Consider the following 21,966-nt stretch of genomic DNA (forward strand, 5'->3'; position numbering starts at 1 on the left):
TGTTCAAATATGAAGATGACAAAAGACCATCAAACTCTGAGATGTGATACGTTCTAATATTACATTCAGATTTTTAAATTTTTAACTAGTGTTCATTAAGTACTTCATTTACTAATAATAAAAGTTTTGTTAATAGACACAGCAAACTATTTTTAAAATGCATATACCATTATAATAAAAACCCCTTTCAAAAAACATGAAGTACTTTTAAAATTAGAACCCCTGAGACAGAGGTGACATTAGCTCTGTAGTTACAGAAGGACAAAGGCATGACAGGCGAAACAACTTGTTCACTGCTAAGAGTAACTCAATACTAAATCTATCAGAACTTGAGGAGCCATGTGACCCAGCATCAGGGAAAACAGAGAACTTTAGTCATTTGCTTATTTTTTTTTTAATTTTATTTTATTATGTTATGTTAGTCACCATACATTACATCATTATGATTCACTGTTTGCGTATAACACTAGTGCTCCATTCAATACGTGCCCTCCTTAATACCCATCACCGGGCTAACCCATCCCCCCACTCCCCTCCCCTCTGAAACCCTCATTTTATTTCTGAGAGTCCATAGTCTCTCATGGTTCATCTCCCCCTCTGATTTCCACCCCCTTCATTTTTCCCTTCCTACTATCTTCTTCTTTTTTTTTTTTTTTAACATATAATGTATTATTTGTTTCAGGGGTACAGGTCTGTGATTCGTCAGTCTTACACAATATTTAACTATTTTTTAAATTAACATATAGTGTATTATTTGTTTCAGGGGTACAAGTCTGTGATTCATAAGTCTTATATAATACCCAGTGCTCATTACAACACATTCACTCCCCAATGTTCATCACGCAGTTACCCCATCCACCCCTCCAGCAACCCTCAATTTGTTTCCTAAGATTAACTATTTTTAAAGACATAATTAGTTCTATTAAAATAGTGGAGGAAGGATGGAAATAAGGGAACTAGTGCAAAGTAGGAGAGGATATAAAGGCAGTGGTAACTCAACTTGAAAATTTAAAAAAAAACCCAAAAACGAAATCTAGTTTTATAACAAGGAATCTTAATTCTTTTTTTGTTTTTTTAAGATTTTATTTATTTGACAGAGAGAGACACAGCGAGAGCAGGAACACAAGCAGGGGGAGTGGGAGAGGGAGAAGCAGGCTTCCCGCTGAGCAGGGAGCCTGATGCAGAACTCAATCCCAGGACCCTGGGATCATGACCTGAGCCGAAGGCAGACGCTTAACGACTGAGCCACCCAGGCGCCTAGGAATCTTAATTCTTAATCCAGGGCAGTCTTTGTCATTTTTGAAAAAAGATTAGCTGTTGCAAGCAAACCAGGACAATCTTGTCTTTGGGGCTTTTCATTTTTATATTGTACTTCAAAAACATAACATTATGTTACATATATATTATTAATTTTATTATTTTCTTCTGTTCTATCAGAGCTAATTTCTACTATGAACCTGTATTTGATTTATTAAAAAAATATTTTTAGTGGCATTTCTTACTTATCCAAGGCTATTAACATCCTTGCTGTAAGTGTAGCAAAATGAGTGCTGGATTCACTACAGACTCGCATAATATCTTGTAAGCAGTAAAAAACTGGGCATCCTGGAGTATACGTATATTTAGTATTATCTGAAAAAGAAAATGAATAATGCCATCATATAAAAGGTTTACAACTGCATGTTTTTCATTTAAAATTATATAGTATATTTTAAAAAGTAGTTAAATGTAACATGAATTCTTTTAGATTTGGATATAGAAAACCTTGATTAAATTGATGACCAGTTCTGTGACCTTATCCATTTGGAATCAGAAGACCTATATTCTTGAAGGATTGCAGAAATTGTTTCCTCTTTCTCTTCTTCAACAATATTGTAAAACTCTGATTAATAAGATTTCCAACACCATTTTAAAATATTGTACTTTTTAGCCTAAGTATGGCTGGGGAAAAAATATATATATCTGGAATGCTAGAGCTGGCTCATAAAATACATATAAGTACCGTGTGAGCAGCAAGATGATGGCATATCCACACTGGGTCATTAATTTATCTTCAGTCTTATTGCTGCCTTATAGGAGGCCAGTACTCTAAATTTAGTTTCCAAAGTGGTTTTCATATCTAATACCTCATTGAATTCTTCGAGCACAATGAACTTAGTAGAAGCAGATACCTATCTTACAAATAGAGCTGAGGCTTAAAGAGGTGATTTGTCCAAAGGCACAAAATTAGTAGGCTGAAAGGTCTGCACTGAAATTTAGTATTTTTCAATTATTCCAGGATGTCAAAGGCTCAAATTAAATTTTTACATTAGATCTAAATTCTTTATATATTACCAATGCTGTCAGGCAGAGTATTTTAGAACTATTATTAACACCTTCTTGTGCCAAATACCAGATAGGTCCTGATCATAGTCTGTTAATGTTCTAAAATACTGAAATATCTATTTCTAGTCATATCCTTTGAAAAATCCCTTATTATAACCTGAAAATTTTTAATTTCAATTATGGCTTCCCTCCTCACTTCTTTATTCTACTTTTAAAACCAGAAATAAGAACATTACTGTTTAGTCCAGAAGGCTGAATATTACTTTGAAATCAAAATACCTTTTTTTAAGTAATAAATTTCCTCATCTTAACTACTAACTGAAAAATAGGTATTTTAAAACAGTACTATAGTAGTAACTATGAATGTGAGTTACTAAATTCCTCAGTAGACTTTAACTTAGCATCAGAAGTACGTAAAGATTCATAAAACTTAGACTTTACCTTTGACAACTGATGGAACAATAAATAATGCTGCTTCTCTGCCCATCTTCTCCCCATCCAGAGGAAATTTCTTCATTAGTACCACTCGCTTTCCTAACCATTTAAAAAATCAGTAAAGATAAAAATAATGGGCTTTTAAATTTTATAAATTTCCTTGAGAATTAGAAAAAAATTATTTTAATTCCAGTGCAGTTAAAATACAGTGTTGTATTAGTTTCAGGTGTACAATATAGCAATTAGACAATTCCATATATTACTCAGTGCTCATCAAGATAAGTATACTTTTTTTTGGGCTCACAAAATTTTTTATTTTTTTAAGATTTTTTATTTATTTATTTGACAGAGAGAGACACCGCAAGAGAGGGAACACAAGCAGGGGGAGAGAGAGAAGCAGGCTCTCCGCCGAGCAGGGAGCCCGATGCAGGGCTCGATCCCAGGACCCTGGGATCATGACCTGAGCCAAAGGCAGACGCTTAACAACTGAGCCACCCAGGCGCCCCTGTGCTCACAAAATTTTTTAAACTTCTGCATGTTATAAAAACATCAAATGAAAGAAGAATGTGTAATATTTAAAAATGCATCAAAATAACAGATCACCATCCTCACTAAAGAAAACACAATGATTAAGAAAAAAAATCACTAAATAGATAAAGAAATTCTGTAGAGGCAATTCACAAAAGTGGGCAATTCCAAATTTTAACAAACATTTTAGAAACACCATCCTCACTAGAAACCAAACAAAGGAAATTAATAAGTAATGATATAGAATGTCTTAACTTATAAAAGACGGCAATTTAAAATATAAGATAAGGTACCCTGGAAGAATGTTTGCTTTTTCAGATATTGCTGGTAGAAGTGCATATGGCTATCTAAACTTTTGGAAAGGAATATGTCAGTATGAATCAAATACTTTTAAGAAATACATAACAATAACGTAACCAATAATATTGTATAAATTTGAGTACATTTATGTTGAATGAGGTTTCAAAAACTATGAAGCCACATATATGTGAGTATATAAATGTAAAATCACATTAAATGAAAACAATATCTATTCCCATAATTGGCTAGCATAGTGTACCTGGCATGTAGAATTCAGGCAATAAATATTTGTTGGATGAGTGACATACAGACATATTTTAGCAATGCACAGGACCAAAAAAAAAAAAAAAAAAAAGAGGCTAGAAGGAAAATATATGTTTATTAAATGCTAATTTTGCTTTTAAAAATCAATTTCATTTAAAATAAAAAGCATAAGGAAAAAAAAAAATCACCCATAATCTCACCATACTAAGATACTCTTAATCCCCTTCACCTATTTCACCCATCCTCCCACCCACCTCCTCTCTAGTAACCATTGGTTTGTTCTCTATAGTTAAGAGTGTTTTTTGGTTTGTCCCCCTGCCTTTTTTTGGGGGGGGAACTAGAAAATGTTTTAAAAGGCAGCATTAAGAGGAGTTAAAATATAGCCAATTTTATTATATGCCCTAATAAAAACTGTTCATTCTGATAATAATGCAAATCATTCTGTAGACAATGAACCAGTAGATTTATGGTACTGGTCTTGACTCACTAGAAGAGAAGCTTGCTTGCTTGCTTGCTTTTTTCTTTCTTTTTTTAAGATTTTATTTGAGCGAGAGAGCGAGAGTGCGCGTGCGCGAGCACAAGATGGGTCAGGGCAGAGGAAGGAGGAGAAGCGGACTCCCGGCTGAGCAGGGACCCTGACTTAGGGCAGGATCCCACAATCCTGAGATCATGACCTAAGCCAAAATCAAGAATCGGAAGCTCAACTCACTGAGCCACCCCATAAGTTGCAAAGTCTTAAAGTTTAGTAGCCCTTCATTTAACATTCAACCTCCACCCTCAATTTCAGTTTTGTTTTTTTTTAAGACTTTTATTCGAGAGAGCATGAGAGAGAGAGAGAGCGTGTGCGCCCGCGCGCACACACACAAGTAGGGGAGTGGGGCAGAGGGAGAATCCGGCTCCCCGCAGAGCAGGGAGCCTGACATGGGGCTTGATCCCAGGACCCTGAGATCATGACCTGAGCCAAAGGCAGATGCTTAACAGACTGAGTCACCCAGGTGCCCCTTCAATTTCAGTTTTTATTAAAATCTGATTGGGCTATGAACTACTGTTCTGAACTGTAACCTCCATTCTTAATCTGTTTTTCCTGATTTGGCCGCAAGGGGGATATAAATAAAAACCTACAAGTCATGCACTTTAAAACTTCTCATCTAGACACCTTTACCATTATTTTTGTCAACTCTTCCAATCTTCCCACTCCAAGATAGAGAACCTTGTTCCTGACCCAAGTAGGAATGTCTGGCTGGATGCCTTCTATGGACAAGTAGATAATATAAGAGTTCAAGCAGCTTCATTTATGCACAAAATAATGGAGTCAATATTTTTATTATGGCCATTATTATTATAGCCCCCAAACAATTATTTTACAAATTGGACATTTGTAGAAAATATAAGTGTTAGATACAGAATAACATCTCATTTCAGAGGCAATTTCTTTTGTCTAACCCAAGACATTGTCCCACTTAATCTTTCCTGCCTTGCTGCATCCCTAAACTCTGTTCTGATCCATTGCTTAACTGCCTACTTTGCAAATTATAGATGTAATGAGATTTTTTTGTGGGGGAAAAAAATAAAAGCACTGACTACAAGTTGGGAAATGAGGATTCTTGTCCTAACTCCTCCACTAATGGGAATACGATTTTAGCAGATAACAACTTATATGTGCATTTCCATTTACAGATGTGAAAATGACCGTATACCAACTCACAGGACCAATTTGAGAATTTCATTAATAAGTAAGTGTGGTGATGCTTTATAAACGATACACAGCACTACACAAAAAGGTAAGGCATAACCACTGCTATTATAAAGTCATTTGTGATTTTTATGTGATGCTTATATAAGGTATCCTATTACTCTATAAAAATATTTCATACATTACTCAATAAATAGGATAGTCAGGATCTGGTATGACTCATTAATATAACTAGTTAGTTTAACTTCTCCATTTTAATTTCTTTTATTAAAAGCTGCCAGAAAATCTTCTAAGAGTACTACCCCTTTCTCTGGGCCAGAGGACATCTTTGTTAACACTGACACCACTTTCATCCCCCTTCTGGGTGAATGGACCAAGTGACAGATTTTGGCTAATTCATAGCAAATTATGACTTGTCTGTCTTAGCTCAAATATATGATTTGGGTATATGTCTCAGGAATTTGATCTAAGGATATATCCTGGTAACTATAACAATTTAGCAACAGTAAAACAAGTCTAGATGAAAATTTATCAGAAGGCCAAGACTGAGGTAGAAAAGACTGACAAATTTGTGGCATCCAAAAAGAGCCTTTTACATGCCTGGATCACCCATAAGGAGAGTCCCCTTTTTAGCTAAGATCAATTTCTAGATCATTTTATTAAAAAGTCAATCTGATAATTAGGGAAAGGATATTCTCTTTGTGGGACTCAGAATGTGTATCAAGGATCTGTAAATTTATGCAGTAACTTATTATAATGTTGAGTTATAATGATTAGAGCCCCAACCATTCAGGCCCTATTGGGGAGGTTACCTATTGGAAAGGTAAAAAATGGTGAATGATAGCTCCAAAAATTATGAATCAGAGGCTTACAGTTCAGCTATCTCTATAGAACAAATACCCAAAATAATAACTTGAATCACAGGATTCAGCCCTATCTCTGCAACAAAAACAGACTCTTTACTGAAACAGATAAACTAGACAATCTCTAGAAAGATTAACAGAAAAAAAAAACACTAAGCTTTAAAAAAACAAAAAGTAGGCATAGAGAGGTATGCTTTACCTCATTACAACTGTTTTCAACAGCTATTTGAAATTAGCTTTAGCATCTTAATGATAATGTCTGAATAGTGGATATAGTTTATAATTTCTCTACCTTTTAACTGCTATCCACTTCTTACGAGGCTACAGCCTGAGAAAATTATCATTAATTTTTAAACAGTTTCCTAGGCTATATATTACCTAATATTTTAAATGGGGTCTGAACCTTTCAAGGTTAATACTTCAAAAATTCAGTTTGGCTCTTTGAAAAGGGTCTTCTTCCTGTGACCAAACAGGAAGAAACCTCTGTTGCCTGGCAGCTTATAGGATTCTAATTCATGAATCAACTTTCACTTAGTTATGAAGCAAGGTTTTTAGTTTCCTCTGTCCTAAAGTAGAGAAATAAAAATAGTAGTTCAAAGATACTTAACTAGAGAACTATACTTCTAGCAAAAGTGATTTGTATTTTCTCTTTGTTTTCAAGCTACTCTTTGGTTTCCCATCTCTGCTGAACAAATCATTAACACTGCAACTTATTTAACTATTTTTCAACTTAAAAAAACATTACAGTCAAGTTATTTCTTTCTTTTTAAAAATTTTTATTTATTTGACAGAGAGAGACACAGCGAGAGAGGGAACACAAGCAGGGGGGAGTGGGAGAGAGAGAAGCAGGCTTCCCAGTGAGTGGGGAGCCCGATGTGGGGCTCGATCCCAGGACCCTGGGATCATGACCTGAGCAGAAGGCAGATGCTTAACGACTGAGCCACCCAGGCTCAGTCAAGTTATTTCTTGAAAGGCTTTGCTATACCTTAAAAGATGTTTTCTGAGTCTTCAAGTTTTCTTTTAAAGATTTTATTTATTTATTTGAGAGTGAGAGAGAGTGCATGCCTGTGAAAGCAGGGTGTGGGGCAGTGAGGAGGGAGAGGCAAAGAATCTCAAGTAGACTCCTCACTAAGTGCGGAGCGGGAGGCAGCTAGATCTCAGAACCCTGAGATCATGACCTGAGCTGAAACCAAGAAGTGGATGCTTAACAGACTGAGCCACCCAGGCACCCGTCAAGTTTTTTTTATTTTACTTTTTTTATTTTTTTAAAGATTTTATTTATTTATCTGACAGAGAGAGACACAGCGAGAGAGGGAACACAAGCAGGGGGAGTGGGAGAGGGAGAAGCAGGCTTCTCGCCGAGCAGGGAGCCCGATGCGGGGCTCAATCCCAGGACCCTGGGATCAAGACCTGAGCCAAAGGCAGACGCTTAACGACTGAGCCACCCAGGCGCCCCTCATGTATGTTTTAAATGGAAAGGAACATAAAAAGTAATTGATCCCCTCCCTTTAAAAAAAAAAAAAAAAGATTTTATTCTTAAGTAATCTTTACACCCAACATGGGACTTGAACTCACGACTCCAAGATTAAAAGTCTCACAGTAATGACTCTGAGCCAGCCAGGCAAACCAAAAGAAACTGATCTTAATACATTTTTAAAAGTATCTTTCTCTACAAGTATTTAAAGCAAACTGTATTTAAAAAAAAAACAAGAAAAAAGTTTCCTACCTCTAATACCCTGGTTTGCAGGAGAAATTGGTTTGGTGGTTTCTACTACATAATCCAATATGCCTTGTGTTATTTCACTGTTGCCTTGAAGTTTAGTTTCCAACAAAACTTTCTTTCTCTTTTTTTTCTGTCCTTCAATGGGAACTTCATGCAACAAAATCTTAGATGAGAGAAGTTTAAAGAGAGAAAGTTTAAAATAAAGTTTACTTGCCCTAGAATATAATAAGTCAGCAGTCTTTCTTAACCCCAGCTTCATATTAGAATATCCTGGGAAGCTTTTAAAACAATAGCAATGTCTAGCTTCATCTTAGACCTATGAAATCAGAATGTCTGGGGAGGGGGGCCCTGGTACTGGAAGTTTAAAGTTCCCCAGATGATTCAACAGTGCAGCCAGGATTGAGAACTAGTAAACCAGAGCACTGCTGAAGCAGCAGCCTCCTGAGAGCCTCTGCAATATCCTTTAATAGGTTTCAGATAACTAACCTTAAAAAAGCAATTTGAGCAAAGTGCTAGAGAAATTAGTTGGAGTTAGGTTAGAGTAGAAGTATTCTATGATGCTTGGAATCTGTTGCATAAAAAAGATAATTGTGTTTTAGGGTTTTTCGGGGGTTTTTCGGCTTCAATCACATCTACTAATATATTTAATACAATTCAGGACTACGGAGAAGTAACTTAATTGCCTAAAACTTTAATTAAAGGTAGAAAGATATTTTAAAATGAACTGTTAAAAAGAGTTCTTTAGGGAAATAACCAAGAACAATATTTACATTGAATTTGGAATGAGTTGACTTTTGCAATTTTTTTTAATTTTTGAGAGCCATTTCATAAATTGTACTAAAAACTAAATCTATATAAGGAAAACTCAAATGATTACCTTTTAATATCTAATAATTTATACCTATCAATCAATAGAAAAATGGTCAAAAAGCATGCAACAGACAAAAAGACAGTGTTGGGCAGAGATCTAGGAGCATCAATTCTACCTTTTCAAGATCTAGGTTGTCAAGAAGAATTTAGAGGATATGGTAAGACTTTATGTAAATGAAAATGACATTCAATGGTAGCAAATAAAATGTTAGTAAATTGTTCTCACTTCATATGACTTAGCTCTGTATTCCCGAGAATTGAGACTGGCAGTATTCTTTGGACGAATAACAGCAACATACGCATCTTCTATGTTTTCTGGATTTCCCATTGTTTTACAAAACAAACACAGAAATCCCTTGAAATATTAAAAGACACATAATCAGCATAATCACTTTGAAAAACAATTTTAAAAATAACATGTTTATTTTTCAATCTTGGAATATATATACTACCTAAAAGACAAGCTAGTGATGACTGTATCTTAATCCTGAACATTCAAACCCTTAGCTTATAATTTTAAGATTTCCTCTTGGTCCTTTTTTCTTTTTCTGTGAAAGGTAAAAAAATTTTAATGGAGATGCATACTTTTGTATGTCTAAACCGCATAAGAATCTGCCTTTTGGACCTAAAAAAAAAAAAAAAAAGTGATATGATTATAAAATGTCTTCTAAATACTAAGCAAATAATGACCTGAAAGAGTGATTTGGAATATTACACACTTATTTTCCATAAATGACACAAGTAAATGTCATATTGTTAATAGTTTGGAAGCTGGAAATAGGCAGCTGCCATTGACATTCTTTCCAAAATCTTTTGAAAGAACTTTGATATTTGACATGTGGATAAGCTAAAGTATACCTTATGATTTTCCTTGGAGATGCCTACCATAGAGTCAAAAACATGTGGTCAGTGGATAAAATCTTTCTGATGTTGACTTACGAATATTTTCCACTTCCATTACCAATTCCCTAGGTAACTCCCAACATTTTCTTCCAAATATATATTTTACACACACACACACACACACACACACACACACACACACACACACACTTTTCCCCCAGACTAATTTTAAGAATCCATTGAGGAATTTCCAACAAGCATCTGTATTTCAAGCACTACCTTCCTTGTTTAAAAAAAAGACGTTGTATTGTGAATACACCATATAACATATGTAGCACGATTACACAAACTTTTTTTTTCTATTAAGCACCTAAAAGAGAAATCAAGTAATCCTTAGTCTTCTAAACACAATTTAAAGCAATCAATTCCTGTGAGGGTCAACTTACAATAAAAAAAAAAAAAAATCTGGGACAATGCTTTATTAATACTCATTTCTCTGGAATATTTAGTACTGCACAGTACACTCAACTTTTAAAAGATAAACAAATATGATTAATAGAAAAAGGCATAACCATGAGGGTTATAGTATTTTGTTTTTATACAATGTAAACATATCCCTGAAAGATTCTAAAAATTGATTTTCAAGAAATATTCATACTTGAATATTTGAAATATACATATACCCTGTGACATGAAAGAAGAAAACAAAGGCTTAAGTTAGGAAAAGAATGAAAGCTACTAACATATCAAGGCAAAACTGCTAAGGCAGAAACACATGCAGGGGGACTGGAAAAGACAAACTTCAGCTAAAAATAATAGAGAAAGGCAGAACTAAAGTCAGCAATATGTTTAGACTGAGTTTTAGATAAAGGTTCAAGTGACTAAGTATAGGAAATAGGTAGCATTTTGTTATGGCTCATTCTATTCTGAAAAATGCTTAGGCATAAATGATAATGTTCCAAGCAATGGGGCCTTACAAATATGCAGATGTGGTTCTCAACTGGGGGTGGTACCCTACATGGGATCATTTGAAAATATGTAGGGACATTTCTGGTTATCACTATGACTGGGAAAGGGGAGGTGTGCAAATGGCATTTAGTCCCCATGGGGCAGGCTTGTTAACATTTCTTTGCTATACCAGACAGTCCTGTTTAACAAAATGTAAATAATATCTTCAATAAAACCATTTGCTATATTGAGTACTGATTAACAAACTAAAGCCTTTTTACACCAGAGAAAAAGAGAAGATTCAGTATGTGAATATGGGTATTGTAAATTTAATAAGCAGAAGTCAAAGTGGACAAGAGGATTTACCAGTCTGCAACGTGCATGCTAATAGAAATTACCAGCAATGATCGGAAAGTGTATCTTGATAAATAAAAACTAAAAAATGGGACATTATCTTAGGTCTCTGTAAAATGTTCCTGAGACAGAAAATGATCCACCTTCTTCCATCCTTAAGCAATGTTTCTCAATCTTTTAAACCCATGTCAACTTTAAATAACCAAACCAAGCCAAACCCACAAAACCTTTCTGTCCACATAGTTGAAAATCATTAATAAAGCATATTTTTATTCCCTTGATTTTATCAAGCTGTCCTTAAGTTTTTATTGCTTTTGTTTTCTGAATACAACATTGAATGTTTGTAAAATAATGTGAACAGCTAACACCGACAGTGCTTATTATGTGCTAGACACTATGCTAAGTGCTTTACATATATTAATTCATTTTATTCCCCCTAAACTTGATGAAGGTAGATATCATTATCATCCCTGTTTTACAGGAAAAAAAAAAAAAAGTTGAGGTGGAGTAGCTAAGTTACTTGATCCTTCCACATTCTCCTAGAACAATGCACTATTTTAAAGCATTATAACATTAAAAGAGATGGAGACTAAATGTCAGTAAGAATTCCTCTACAGGGATTTGCTGACCATAAAAATCTTTTATTTTTTGCTACAAAGAGAGGAAGTATTAATAAGGTAGAATAGGAAAGAACCATCGGTGCTACTTCTAAGTTAGCTTGCTTTCTCCTTGTCCCTTCAACCAATTCTACTAATCATCACTTATCAGGGTCAACAAGTGTCACTGATAATTTTCAAAGATTTTCTGTTAAGTGACATTCTGTTCTGTAATTTAAGATATTTAATAATCTTCAAATTGCTTTTGAAGGCAATTACAATGAATTTGGCTAATACAGAAGGAACTATAAGTAATACTGGCATTGGGAACCAAATGAAATCCTATGGTGAATACCAAGGTTATTTAAGGTTATTTGGAGGAGCATGATTTCATCCTTAGCGTATCTAAATATGCTATATATCCAGCTGCTGCTGTAGTTCTGCAACCCAATTTTAAGGGAACCAACTAATACAGTAGCATGGGGTTAAGGGGCAAAGATCATGGAGTGAATTGTTTTTATATTCTTGTATGAAAACATATCTGTATTTTTGGCATTTCCCCCAAATAAGATGACGCCATCAAAGCAGTTAAGAGACTGTAGATGCAGAGAGAAAGACGCATTTGCAAACAAACTGAAGGCACAGAAGCTCTCCAAGAGAGTGCAAAGGGAATGGGAGGGAGATCCTGAGTCAGGCCAGCTACATCAAAGATTTCTTTTGAAGATAAAAAACACCATGAATAAAAAGCAAAGAAAGCCAAAAGCCTCAAAAGATGGAAAGAAGTGTAGAGGCGAGTTGAACTGGAATGACAAGTTGTGAATCGCTTTCCCTGAAATGACAAAAATAAACAATCTGCCTAGGTTTTTCCTCTGCCACCACCCATCAACGTCCACTACCAGGAAAGGACGTGCACGCCTCTTTGCTCAAAGAGCTGCCACCCCAAGAGTGGCTCTGGCTTCTTCGTTACTAGTAAGAAATAAATTCCTTGCCTGGAGAAACTAGATGTGGAGATAGTTCAGCCTCCCACCTCTGTTTTCTCTCGCTGTAGTCTGGTTCTCGCTCCTCCTCGTCTCACCCGTGAGGGCGGCCGAGCACCTCCCGGGCCGCTACATTCAACTCACTGGGTGGGACAGTCACCTGCGGGGCGGGGTGCCGTCACCGCTTTCTCATTCCTCCTTCCCTTCTGTTTCCCAGCAGCCGGGCCTAACTTCCTGTGACAGGAAAACCCTTGGTGGCCACCAGAAGCCGCCTGGCGTGTTCGGCCGCGCTTTCCAAAACGCGCCTCAAGAGCCCGGGTCTCTGGACTCGGAGAAACTCTTGCCGACTAGTTCTTTATTGTCCTTCCCTCTCCTCGCACCTCAGCACGATATTACCCTCTCCCGAAATTAGGGGTTTCCAGGTCTTCAAAGTCCTTTGCTTTCCATCCCGCCGCTACCGGGGCGAGAAAATCACTTCCGGGTTTACACCCCTTGCAGCGTCGCGGTTGGCGGCGGAAGAGCTTCCGGGTCGACGGACGAGCTGCTGCCGTTCCTGCTGCTTCCCGCTGGGGCTGCGGGCTGTCTGGGGTTGGTGGCGGTGCCTCGAGGACAGGGGTGGCAGCGGCCGGCACGCCAGCGGCTGAGCCGGCAGCGGGGGAGGGGAGGAGGGCGGCCCGGGCTGCGTGCGCGCGCGCAGGGCTTGAGCATGAGCCGGACTTGACCGCGAGGCGGAGGCAAAAGCCACCGCCCCCTCTTCCCCTCCCTTGAGTGAGGCGGCGCGGCGGCCAGAGAGGGATGGGGGGCGCCCGCCTAATCTGAGCCTCGTCGCGGGCGCCTCCGTCTCACGCAGCGTTCCTCGCGGGCCTCTAGTGCGCACCCTCAGCCCCAGCAGCCTCTGCCCGGCGGGCGCACCCGGGCGGGCGAGGAGGGGGCGCCCGCCTGGGTGGGTGGGGTGGGGAGGGTACCTGAGGTCACCTGCTCCGCGCGAGAGGCAGAGGCGGCCACGGCGGTGGCAGAACTGCAGAGCTGCGGGGTCCACCCGACCCTTACCCTCAGCCCGGGAAGTAACCGTAAGTCTCAGCTTCACCATACGAGTGTGTATGAGGCTATCTCAACCCTTTTTGGCTCCGAGTTCAGCGCTGCCTAGTTCACGCCCTCACGGGTCTTCCACTAATGTGTCTCCTTCCTCTTGTGGAGGATTGTACCCCTCTCTGTCCCCATCCCTGAACAGGCAACATCCTCTGTCGGTCCCGTGGGGCTTTTCTCCCAGCGAATTTGCAAATCTCAGTGGCGCGTCCCATCCTCCCCAGCCAGATGCATCTCCTTGTCCCTCTGTCCTCAAAGATCTGTGTCCTCCCTCCCTCTCTCTGTATCCCAGACCTCGGAGCCTCCCCCGCCCATCTTTTGAGACGTGGAAAGCCACGGGTTCGGCGGATCTGGTGGGCTAGAAGGTCTTGAGCGGATGGATGAAAGTGCTCTGCATCGTTGTGATGGGTGGGGATAGGTGCAGATAGCTCTGATGGACCTTTATTTTTGCAGCGTCTGCCACCAAAACAAAAGAATGGGTCGCTCCCTGGACCTTCATTCCTCTCCCTTCTTAACTGTGTATAAGCTCTTTTCTGTACATTGCTGTTAGAGTCGCAGGAAATTGGAACTAGAGCTGTAATTAAGCATCTCCTGAGGAGGTTTTAAGAATCTCACAAGCTCTATTCACACGGAATTGACATATTAAACAATCTTGTATTGGAATGAAGACCCATTCCAGAATAGCTTTGCTAGTAGATCTAAGAAATGAATGTAAAAAACAAAGGGCTAATATTTCCAATATGTTTTTATGTCTTTAAATAATTTTTGGTTTTTTGGATTTACATTTAGTTCTTAATTTACGAAGTGTGTGTGTGATGTGGAAAATTTTGTATTGGAAAGTTTTGTTAGTGGTTAAAAAACACTAACCTGATTTTTAAAGATCATCTCAGATTGTATTTGGTAAGATATTATTTTAAGTCGTTCATTTCAGAGAGACTTTTTTACTGATTTAGATCAGCCACCTACAGATGTTACACGCTTGCGCCTATGACCTTACTGCTTCTTAGTTTGAAAAAGGAATTAACTGTGGATATCTTCAATTGTATTTCCAGATTAAAGCCTAGGCATTTTTTCTTTTTGAATTTAGTTTGCTTTTTAAACTGCCACTGCAGAACTTTCCAGAAATTAGATTAAAAAATAACTGTAATGCTGTCAGTGACTGAACAATAGCTCGTAACACGACTTCATGCTGATGACACTTTCCAGGACACTATAGGAAGCAAATAAGTTTTTTTCTAAGATTTTATTTATTTATTTATTTGACAGAGAGAGACACAGCGAGAGAGGGAACACAAGCAGAGGGGGTGTGGGAGAGGGAGAAGCAGGCTTCCCACTGAGCAGGGAGCCCGACGCAGGGCTCGATCCCAGGACCCAGGGATCATGACCTGAGCCGAAGGCAGACGCTTTAATGACTGAACCACCCAGGCGCCCGGAAGTAAATAATAATTTAAGAATAATTTTACTCTGCATATTGCAGTTCTTTGTTACTATTCTGTAAACTGTTCTGTAATGTACCTGGTAGCCTTGGTTTATTTTTTTTCTGAAAACGTAGTCATTGTGTTAAGAAACGTAGATATGTTTAATGATGATTTTTGTCGTTGTTTTCAAAACTTTCTTTTAGCACTTGATTTGGAACTATTACTTGATTTGTAACTTCATATTGTTCACAGATTTTAGTTTAAAGTAGGCTCAGGAGATGTAGCCCCAGCTGTCTATCTGGAAGTATACTTTACTGGCTTGTTTCAGAAGCCAAGCTCTGTAAAGAGTTGAGTGTATTATTAAAGGTATGGTTTTGCTTTTCAGAAAATTGATGAGTTTCCAAATGTGAGGTAATTGGCCATAACTTGGAAGAGTCTTTTATTCCCTCTTCTTCTTTTTTAAAAAGTCTATTGATCCCTGTTATCTTTGGAATTAGTGGGGAAGATAGCACTGTATTTTCATAATACACTTTTTCCTTTGCCAACTGCACTGGGAATTTTGAGTTTTCAATCTGAAAATGTTCCCAAACCAGGCAGATTATGCCATAAGGGTGAGTTCCAACAGGTGGCTGCTGAAACAAAAGTTTTTTTGGTTACTCTTTTGTACTCCTATAGCACTGCCCACTTTTGAGAGAGCTGATTTTCTTTCTTTCCTCTTCCTTTTCTGGAGTGTGCAGTTGAACTTGTGAAAGTGAAATCTGTGTATTTACAATGTACTTGTAAGTAAAAGTTCAAGCTAATTTGCATATATAAATAGATGGAAGAACTTGAATTAAGCTCATCTGAGTCTCCTTGAGTGGAAGTTAGAAAGATTCCTCAGTGTTTTGGGTACATTTTTCCTGTTTGAGGATGAACACAACATTTATTTAGATGAAATTTCACGATACTTTTCTGTAATATTAGACTTATATGTGACACATTTGCCAAAACAGATTTGAAAGTGGCTCAGTCATTATTTAAAAGAGTCTGAGGGGAGTTTCTGTGCATGGTTTTAAAAATGCTTATGTATTTTATTTCCTTTCTCAAAGTGACTTGCTTAGGGAATAATAATTTTTGGACTCTAAGTTTATTTTTCAGACAATCTCAGACTACCATTTTTTTTCTTTTGAGTTAACTTACTTTCATACTCAGTTCATTTTAGTAAATCTTTATTGAATGCCTACTGTGTGTGCCAGGCAGTATGTTAGATTCTGGGACTGCAAGTATAAATAAATTACAATAGCTTTCCTCATTGAATTTGCCAGTCTAGATATTTGACTGTGATTATATCCATCTGCCTTTACAGACATCTCTAATAGGTTTTGAAGTCACTTTACTGTATTTGGGGGTTGTTTCGTATCCTTTCTATAAGAATAAATACATTAAATGCCATTTATGAGTGCTTAACTTGTACTAGCCACCATGCTAAATACTTTATATACATAATTTCATTCAATTCTTACAACAGTCTTAAAGAGTTTTTTATCTCCCATTTAAAAACCACACAGATTCTGATTTATAGTAATGCTGAATGTTGTTTTTACTCGTAATATGCTAGAGAAGATTCAACCTTAAGATTCCTCTGTAGGAAAAAAGTTGTAATATAGTTATAGCAATTTTTAATTCTCTAATAATGCTTTGCATAGATTCTCATTTCATAAGGTATTAATGTTGTTTATTTTCTAAAGCACATGAATTATATTCTATCAATGTAATATTCAGTAGTTGTTGAAACCTTAGAAAAGACAGTTCTGAAGTTCGTTATGGTTAACTGTAATACAGATCTTCAGGCATATAGAACTTTTTTTTTCTAGTTCAGCAATGGGACCAACAGCTTTACTGCATTTCTTCTGTTGCCTGCTTTCTCTCTGTTTCCATACATACATTACATATATGTGTGCATATGTGTGTAAAAACACATGCATACATACCCATGATTATAGTCTTTTTCTGAACCTTTTGGGGCAAGGAGCAGACATGGTGTATTGTCACCTGTAAACATTAGTGTCTATTTTTTCCAAAAGCAAGGCACTCTCTTATATAACCAATGTATAACCCTCTAAATAAAAAAATAAGCATTGGTACAACACTATTGCCTAGTCCAAAGAACCTATTCATATTTCATCGACAGTTGGAACAATATCTCTTTCTTTTCTGGTCCAGGATTCTATCCAGGAATACATGTTGTGTTTAGTCGTCATGCTTCTTTAGACTTCTTCAACCTCAATTTTCCCTCTTTCACGTCCATGACAGTTTTAGAAAGTACAAAGCCCTACATTCTGTAGGATGACTCTCAGCCTAGGTTCATGTAATATTTCCTCATGACTCCAGTCAGTTCATGCATTCCTGGCAGGAGTACCACAGAAATGAGTCTGTGTTCTCTTAGCACTTTGCTTCCAAAGGCATATGATGTCAGCCTTGCCACTGCTGGTGATTAAAACGTCGATCAGGGGTGCCTCGGTGGCTCAGTGGGTTAAGCGTCTGCCTTCAGCTCAGATCATGATCTCAGGGTCCTGGGATCGAGCCCCGAGTCAGGCTCCCTGCTCAGCGGAGAGCCTGCTTCTTCCTCTCCCTCTGCTGCTCCCCCTGCTTGGGCACTCTCACTCGCTCACCCTCTGTCAAATAAATAAATAAAATCTTTAAAAAATAATAATAAATTGGGGCGCCTGGGTGGCTCAGACATTAAGTGGCTGCCTTCGGCTCAGGTCATGATCCCAGGGTCCTGGGATTGAGCCACGCGTCGGGCTCCCTGCTCAGCGGGAGGCCTGCTTCTCCCTCTCCAACTCCCCCTGCTTGTGTTCCCTCTCTCACTGAGTCTCTCTCTGTCAAATAAATAAAATCTAAAAAAATAATAATAATATAAAAAATAATAATAAATAAAACATCGATCATTTTGGTATCCTTTTGTATTTGATCAGTATTTGTGGAGAGGTATTTCAAAATTACGCCAGCATCTTGTTTCTCATCAAATGTCTCTAGTCAGTAGCCTTAATGTAAGTATCAGTGAAGACTCTCACCTTAATTAACCACTTCTATGATGATTGCCAAATGATATTACCCTCTTATTTCTTCTACTTGTATTAGTTGGGATTTTATTGTAAAGTGGAACTTTCCTTTCTCCCCCATTTAATTGTTTATTTATTAAATTAGTAAGGACTTGTGGATTTCTATCTTATTTAATTTGTTGTGATTTGTTACTATTATTACTTATTTTGCTGTTTAAATTGTTCCTGATTTAGCCTGCGGGAGCCCCTTCAAGCTGGCTCCTATGCCTATTTATCATGCTCCCATCTCATTCATTGTGCATTTCTGGCAGAACATGCTGTTCCTTGTTCATTCTGTACTTTGCCTGGTCTAGCCCTGGAATCAGCCATTTCTCCAAGGAATCCTGTTTGGTCTTTGTTATTGTTGTTTGTTTTTGTAAAAAATGGTGTTTAAAAACAAAGATTTAGGGGCTTAGTGTGCTCATTGCTACTGGGGTGTCATTACTTACAGGAACTAGGAAATGTATGACTCTGAGTATGGTTTGTATACTCAGACATATGTAACAGACACATATATATTACCTATAATTATTTCCGTACCTGGGTGTATATATTAATTAAACCATAAGTTTGTCCCTATACTTTCAATTCCAGTCTAATACTCCAGGGTTCTTTCTAGCCTTCTTCCTTTCCACATTTATAAATGCCTTCTCTGGCAGTAGGAAACTTGGCTGCACATTAGCCTCAGTGTAATTATCATTTGCCCAGTTGTTTGACTTTCTTCCTCAGTGTGCTACCATTCTCCCTGCCATGTAGACCGTCTTCTACCACCCTGCGTCACTGACTGCTGGGCCTGCTGGCCTGTGCCTTTTTGTGGATCTACAACTCCTGACTAGGCCTACAACTCTGCAGCTGCCCATCTCTACACAACACCCATTTATCCTCGCCTCCGGCTAGTTGGCTCACAACTCTGCTGGCCTTCCTAACATGCCCTCAGTGCCCTTTATCCTCAGCCAGCATGCAGACTACTTTGCATGGCCCAGTATTTCATTAGTTTAATTTTTAAGTGTATTTCCAGGGTTTATAAACATACGTATATGTGATGAAATGTATACATAATTTTCCCACATAAAAATGATAACATACTATATTAAATGTTCCACACTTTATTTTTTAATGACAATATAGTATTCCATTGTGTGCATGCGTGTGTGTGTGTGTGTGTGTGTACATCCAGACACACACACACACACCCCTACCTACCTGTGGTGAATGATTAACAACCATAAATTCCTTTCATCCTGGTCCATTCTCCTTTGCAGTGTGGCTTTGCTGCTTCTCTCTAGGGGCATAATCTATTTCTCCATCTCTTGAGTCTTGGTTGACCCTGTGATTTGCTTTGACCAATGAATATGGTAGAAGTGATGTGTGAGATCTGGAGGTTAGTCCTTAAGAGATCTTCAAGGGATGATTTCCGGCAACTGCCATGTAAGGAAGCTGGTCTAGCCTATAGGAGGATGAGAGGTCTCTTGGAAGTGAATCAAGACTCCCCAGTGGACAGCATCTACCAACAGACATGAAAGTGGACTCTTGGATCTGCTAGCCCAGCTGACTCTTTAGCTGAATGTACCACAGAGGAACCAGAGGTGAAACCAGCAAAAAAAAAAAAAAAACCCTGCCCAGCAGCCTCCCTAATTGTGAGAAATAACATAATTGTTTTGAGGCATTAAGTTTGGGATGTAGCAATAGATATCTGAAACCATATCTGTGTTCATTTTGAACATCTAGGTTGTCTCTAGTCTATTATGAACAATATTGCAATGAGTATCTTGTACACAGTACATGCTATTTTAATTTTAAATAATGCCAGATTATTTTTCAGAAATGTTGATATAATTCTTATTGCCATAATTAATGTCCAAGAGTATTTCCCCCACAAACTATCGCTGGTTTTTGTTTTTGTTTTTGCAATAAAATGAGTAAAAAGTTTCTTTTGGTGCTTAATTCTGCATTTCATTAACTTGAAATGCAGAGCATCTTTTGTGAAGTGAAGCTGAGCATCTTTTGATATATTAGTTGGTCCTTTTGATTTTTCAATTCTATGAATTGCTCATTCATACCTTTACTCATTTTTTCCTATTGGATTTTTCCCTTATCAATTTTTTGGTTCTCTTTGATATGTTATCAATGTAATCCTTTAGCTTTCTTTGCCAATATGTTTTGTCAGTCTGTCTTTTTTTTGGTCTTAGTTTATGGCATCATTTGCCATACATTTGGGTGGGGGGTATTTCATATAATCATTTGTGTCTGTCTTTTTCTCTGTGGATTCTGCTTGTTCCTGTCTTGAGAATATCTCTCTCCTATATTAGGTAATATAAACTTTTTTCCTAAATTTTCTTCTAACTTTGTATTGTCTTAGGAATCATGTTCAGTTGCTCTAGAAATCCAAAAAAGAGTGATATAAACAAATTAGGGGTATCATTTTCCTTAAATAATGAGAAATTAGTGATAGGCCATCCAGAGCTGTTATGGTGCTTCCACAATGCTGTCAGGAATTCAGGCTCATTTGTCTTTCTTTCAGTCACCTTTTGGTCCCAGGTGGCATTCCAGGCTGAGAAATAACTTCCTTCTGTTTTTTCTTTCATCATTCATTGCTCTGCTTGTTTTAACTGAGGATCAAATCCAGTTTGGTGACTGTAACTTCTGGGGGATGAGGCCAAGACAAAGCAGGTCCCCCAAAATAGCAAGTTCTTTTGAAATATCTTCTCTGTTCTTTGAAAATAATAATACTGATTTTGCTTTCTGTTTCATAATAAACGTATGTGCAGAATAAGGCCCCAGAATCTTTCTCTTTAACCCATTAGGCAACTATGGGCATTTTTTCAAAGTTATTTATAGGCATACAGGGAAATAAACATTATATTCTCAAATTGGAAACTAATGATTTTTTTTTTTTTAAAGATTTTATTTATTTGACAGAGAGAGACACAGCAAGAGAGGGAACACAAGCAGAGGGAGGGGGAGAGGGAGAAGCAGGCTTCCCGCTGAGCAGAGAGTCTGATGCGGGGCTCGATCCCAGGACCCTGGGATCATGACCTGAGCCGAAGGCAGCTGCTTAACGACTGAGCCACCCAGGTGCCCTGGAAACTAATGATTTTAAGAACATAGGACTTTATCCTTATGTTCAATAAATAATATTAATTAAAGGCGTTTTATGTACCAGTAACTATGGTAAACAGTGGATATAAAACTCAGTATGATGTGACTCTTGTTATCAGAAAGTTTACCAGATAATTGGAGAAGCAGATTAAATATTTCATTATAATATTAGGTGGTAAATTGACTGTTATCAATTTAGGGAGGCAGGACATCTAACTGTGTTAGTTGAGGGTTGAGGAGCTATGATCAGGGAACTTGATGGAGAAAATGGCTTTTAAGTTGAGACTTGAATGACTTGTAGGAGTTAGCCTATTAAGGAGGAGCTTGTTAGGGGTATGGGAAGAACTTCCAGGAGCTTTAGTAATTCAGACGTGGGTCTGAGTTGTAAGAGATAGGCTGGGATAAGATAAATTCTGGTTTGGGCAGGGACTTTTCCTTAATTCCAGGGGCTGGAAGCCTTGGGAAGGTTTTAAAATGGAACTGGGCAAGATCAGATTTGTCTTTTGATAAAGGTAAGCTAGTTGTAGTTGGTGGGAGGTGCTTTGGGTATGGGATCTGGAA

At 37.8% G+C, this 21,966-nt stretch overlaps 2 protein-coding genes and 1 long non-coding RNA gene across 12 annotated transcripts in view; 2 read left to right on the top strand and 1 right to left on the bottom strand.

Annotated features, from left to right (window-relative positions):
- LOC118549096 (uncharacterized) overlaps positions 1-5,627 on the top strand; it is an 87,124-nt gene extending 81,497 nt beyond the window's left edge. Inside the window, exon 4 of the long non-coding RNA XR_013442751.1 lies at positions 5,530-5,627. This is a non-coding gene — a long non-coding RNA (uncharacterized LOC118549096). The remainder of the gene's footprint in view (positions 1-5,529) is intronic.
- KRIT1 (KRIT1 ankyrin repeat containing) overlaps positions 1-13,237 on the bottom strand; it is a 35,053-nt gene extending 21,816 nt beyond the window's left edge. Inside the window, exons 1-6 of one of the 7 annotated variants that reach the window (XM_078059256.1) lie at positions 12,770-13,237; positions 9,454-9,549; positions 9,228-9,356; positions 8,135-8,294; positions 2,767-2,859; positions 1,503-1,632 (exon numbers count right to left, since the gene is read on the bottom strand). In XM_078059256.1, the coding sequence (XP_077915382.1) occupies positions 1,503-1,632; positions 2,767-2,859; positions 8,135-8,294; positions 9,228-9,329 (485 nt within the window). In that variant the 5' untranslated portion in view covers positions 9,330-9,356; positions 9,454-9,549; positions 12,770-13,237. Of the gene's footprint in view, positions 1-1,502; positions 1,633-2,766; positions 2,860-8,134; positions 8,295-9,227; positions 9,357-9,453; positions 9,550-9,586; positions 9,610-12,731 lie in introns of those variants that run through there. The other 6 variants (XM_078059254.1, XM_078059255.1, XM_078059253.1 and 3 more) reach the window with 6 other exon arrangements.
- Positions 13,238-13,409: 172 nt separating this feature from the next.
- The window catches only part of ANKIB1 (ankyrin repeat and IBR domain containing 1), a 149,830-nt gene continuing 141,273 nt past the window's right edge, over positions 13,410-21,966 (top strand). For all 4 annotated transcript variants that reach the window (XM_078059250.1, XM_036113326.2, XM_078059249.1 and 1 more), the window contains exon 1: positions 13,410-13,789. The gene's annotated coding sequence lies outside the window, so the exon portion shown is untranslated. The remainder of the gene's footprint in view (positions 13,790-21,966) is intronic.

This window comes from Halichoerus grypus, chromosome 12, assembly GCF_964656455.1.
Source record: "Halichoerus grypus chromosome 12, mHalGry1.hap1.1, whole genome shotgun sequence".
In the NCBI taxonomy this organism is placed as follows: domain Eukaryota; kingdom Metazoa; phylum Chordata; class Mammalia; order Carnivora; family Phocidae; genus Halichoerus; species Halichoerus grypus.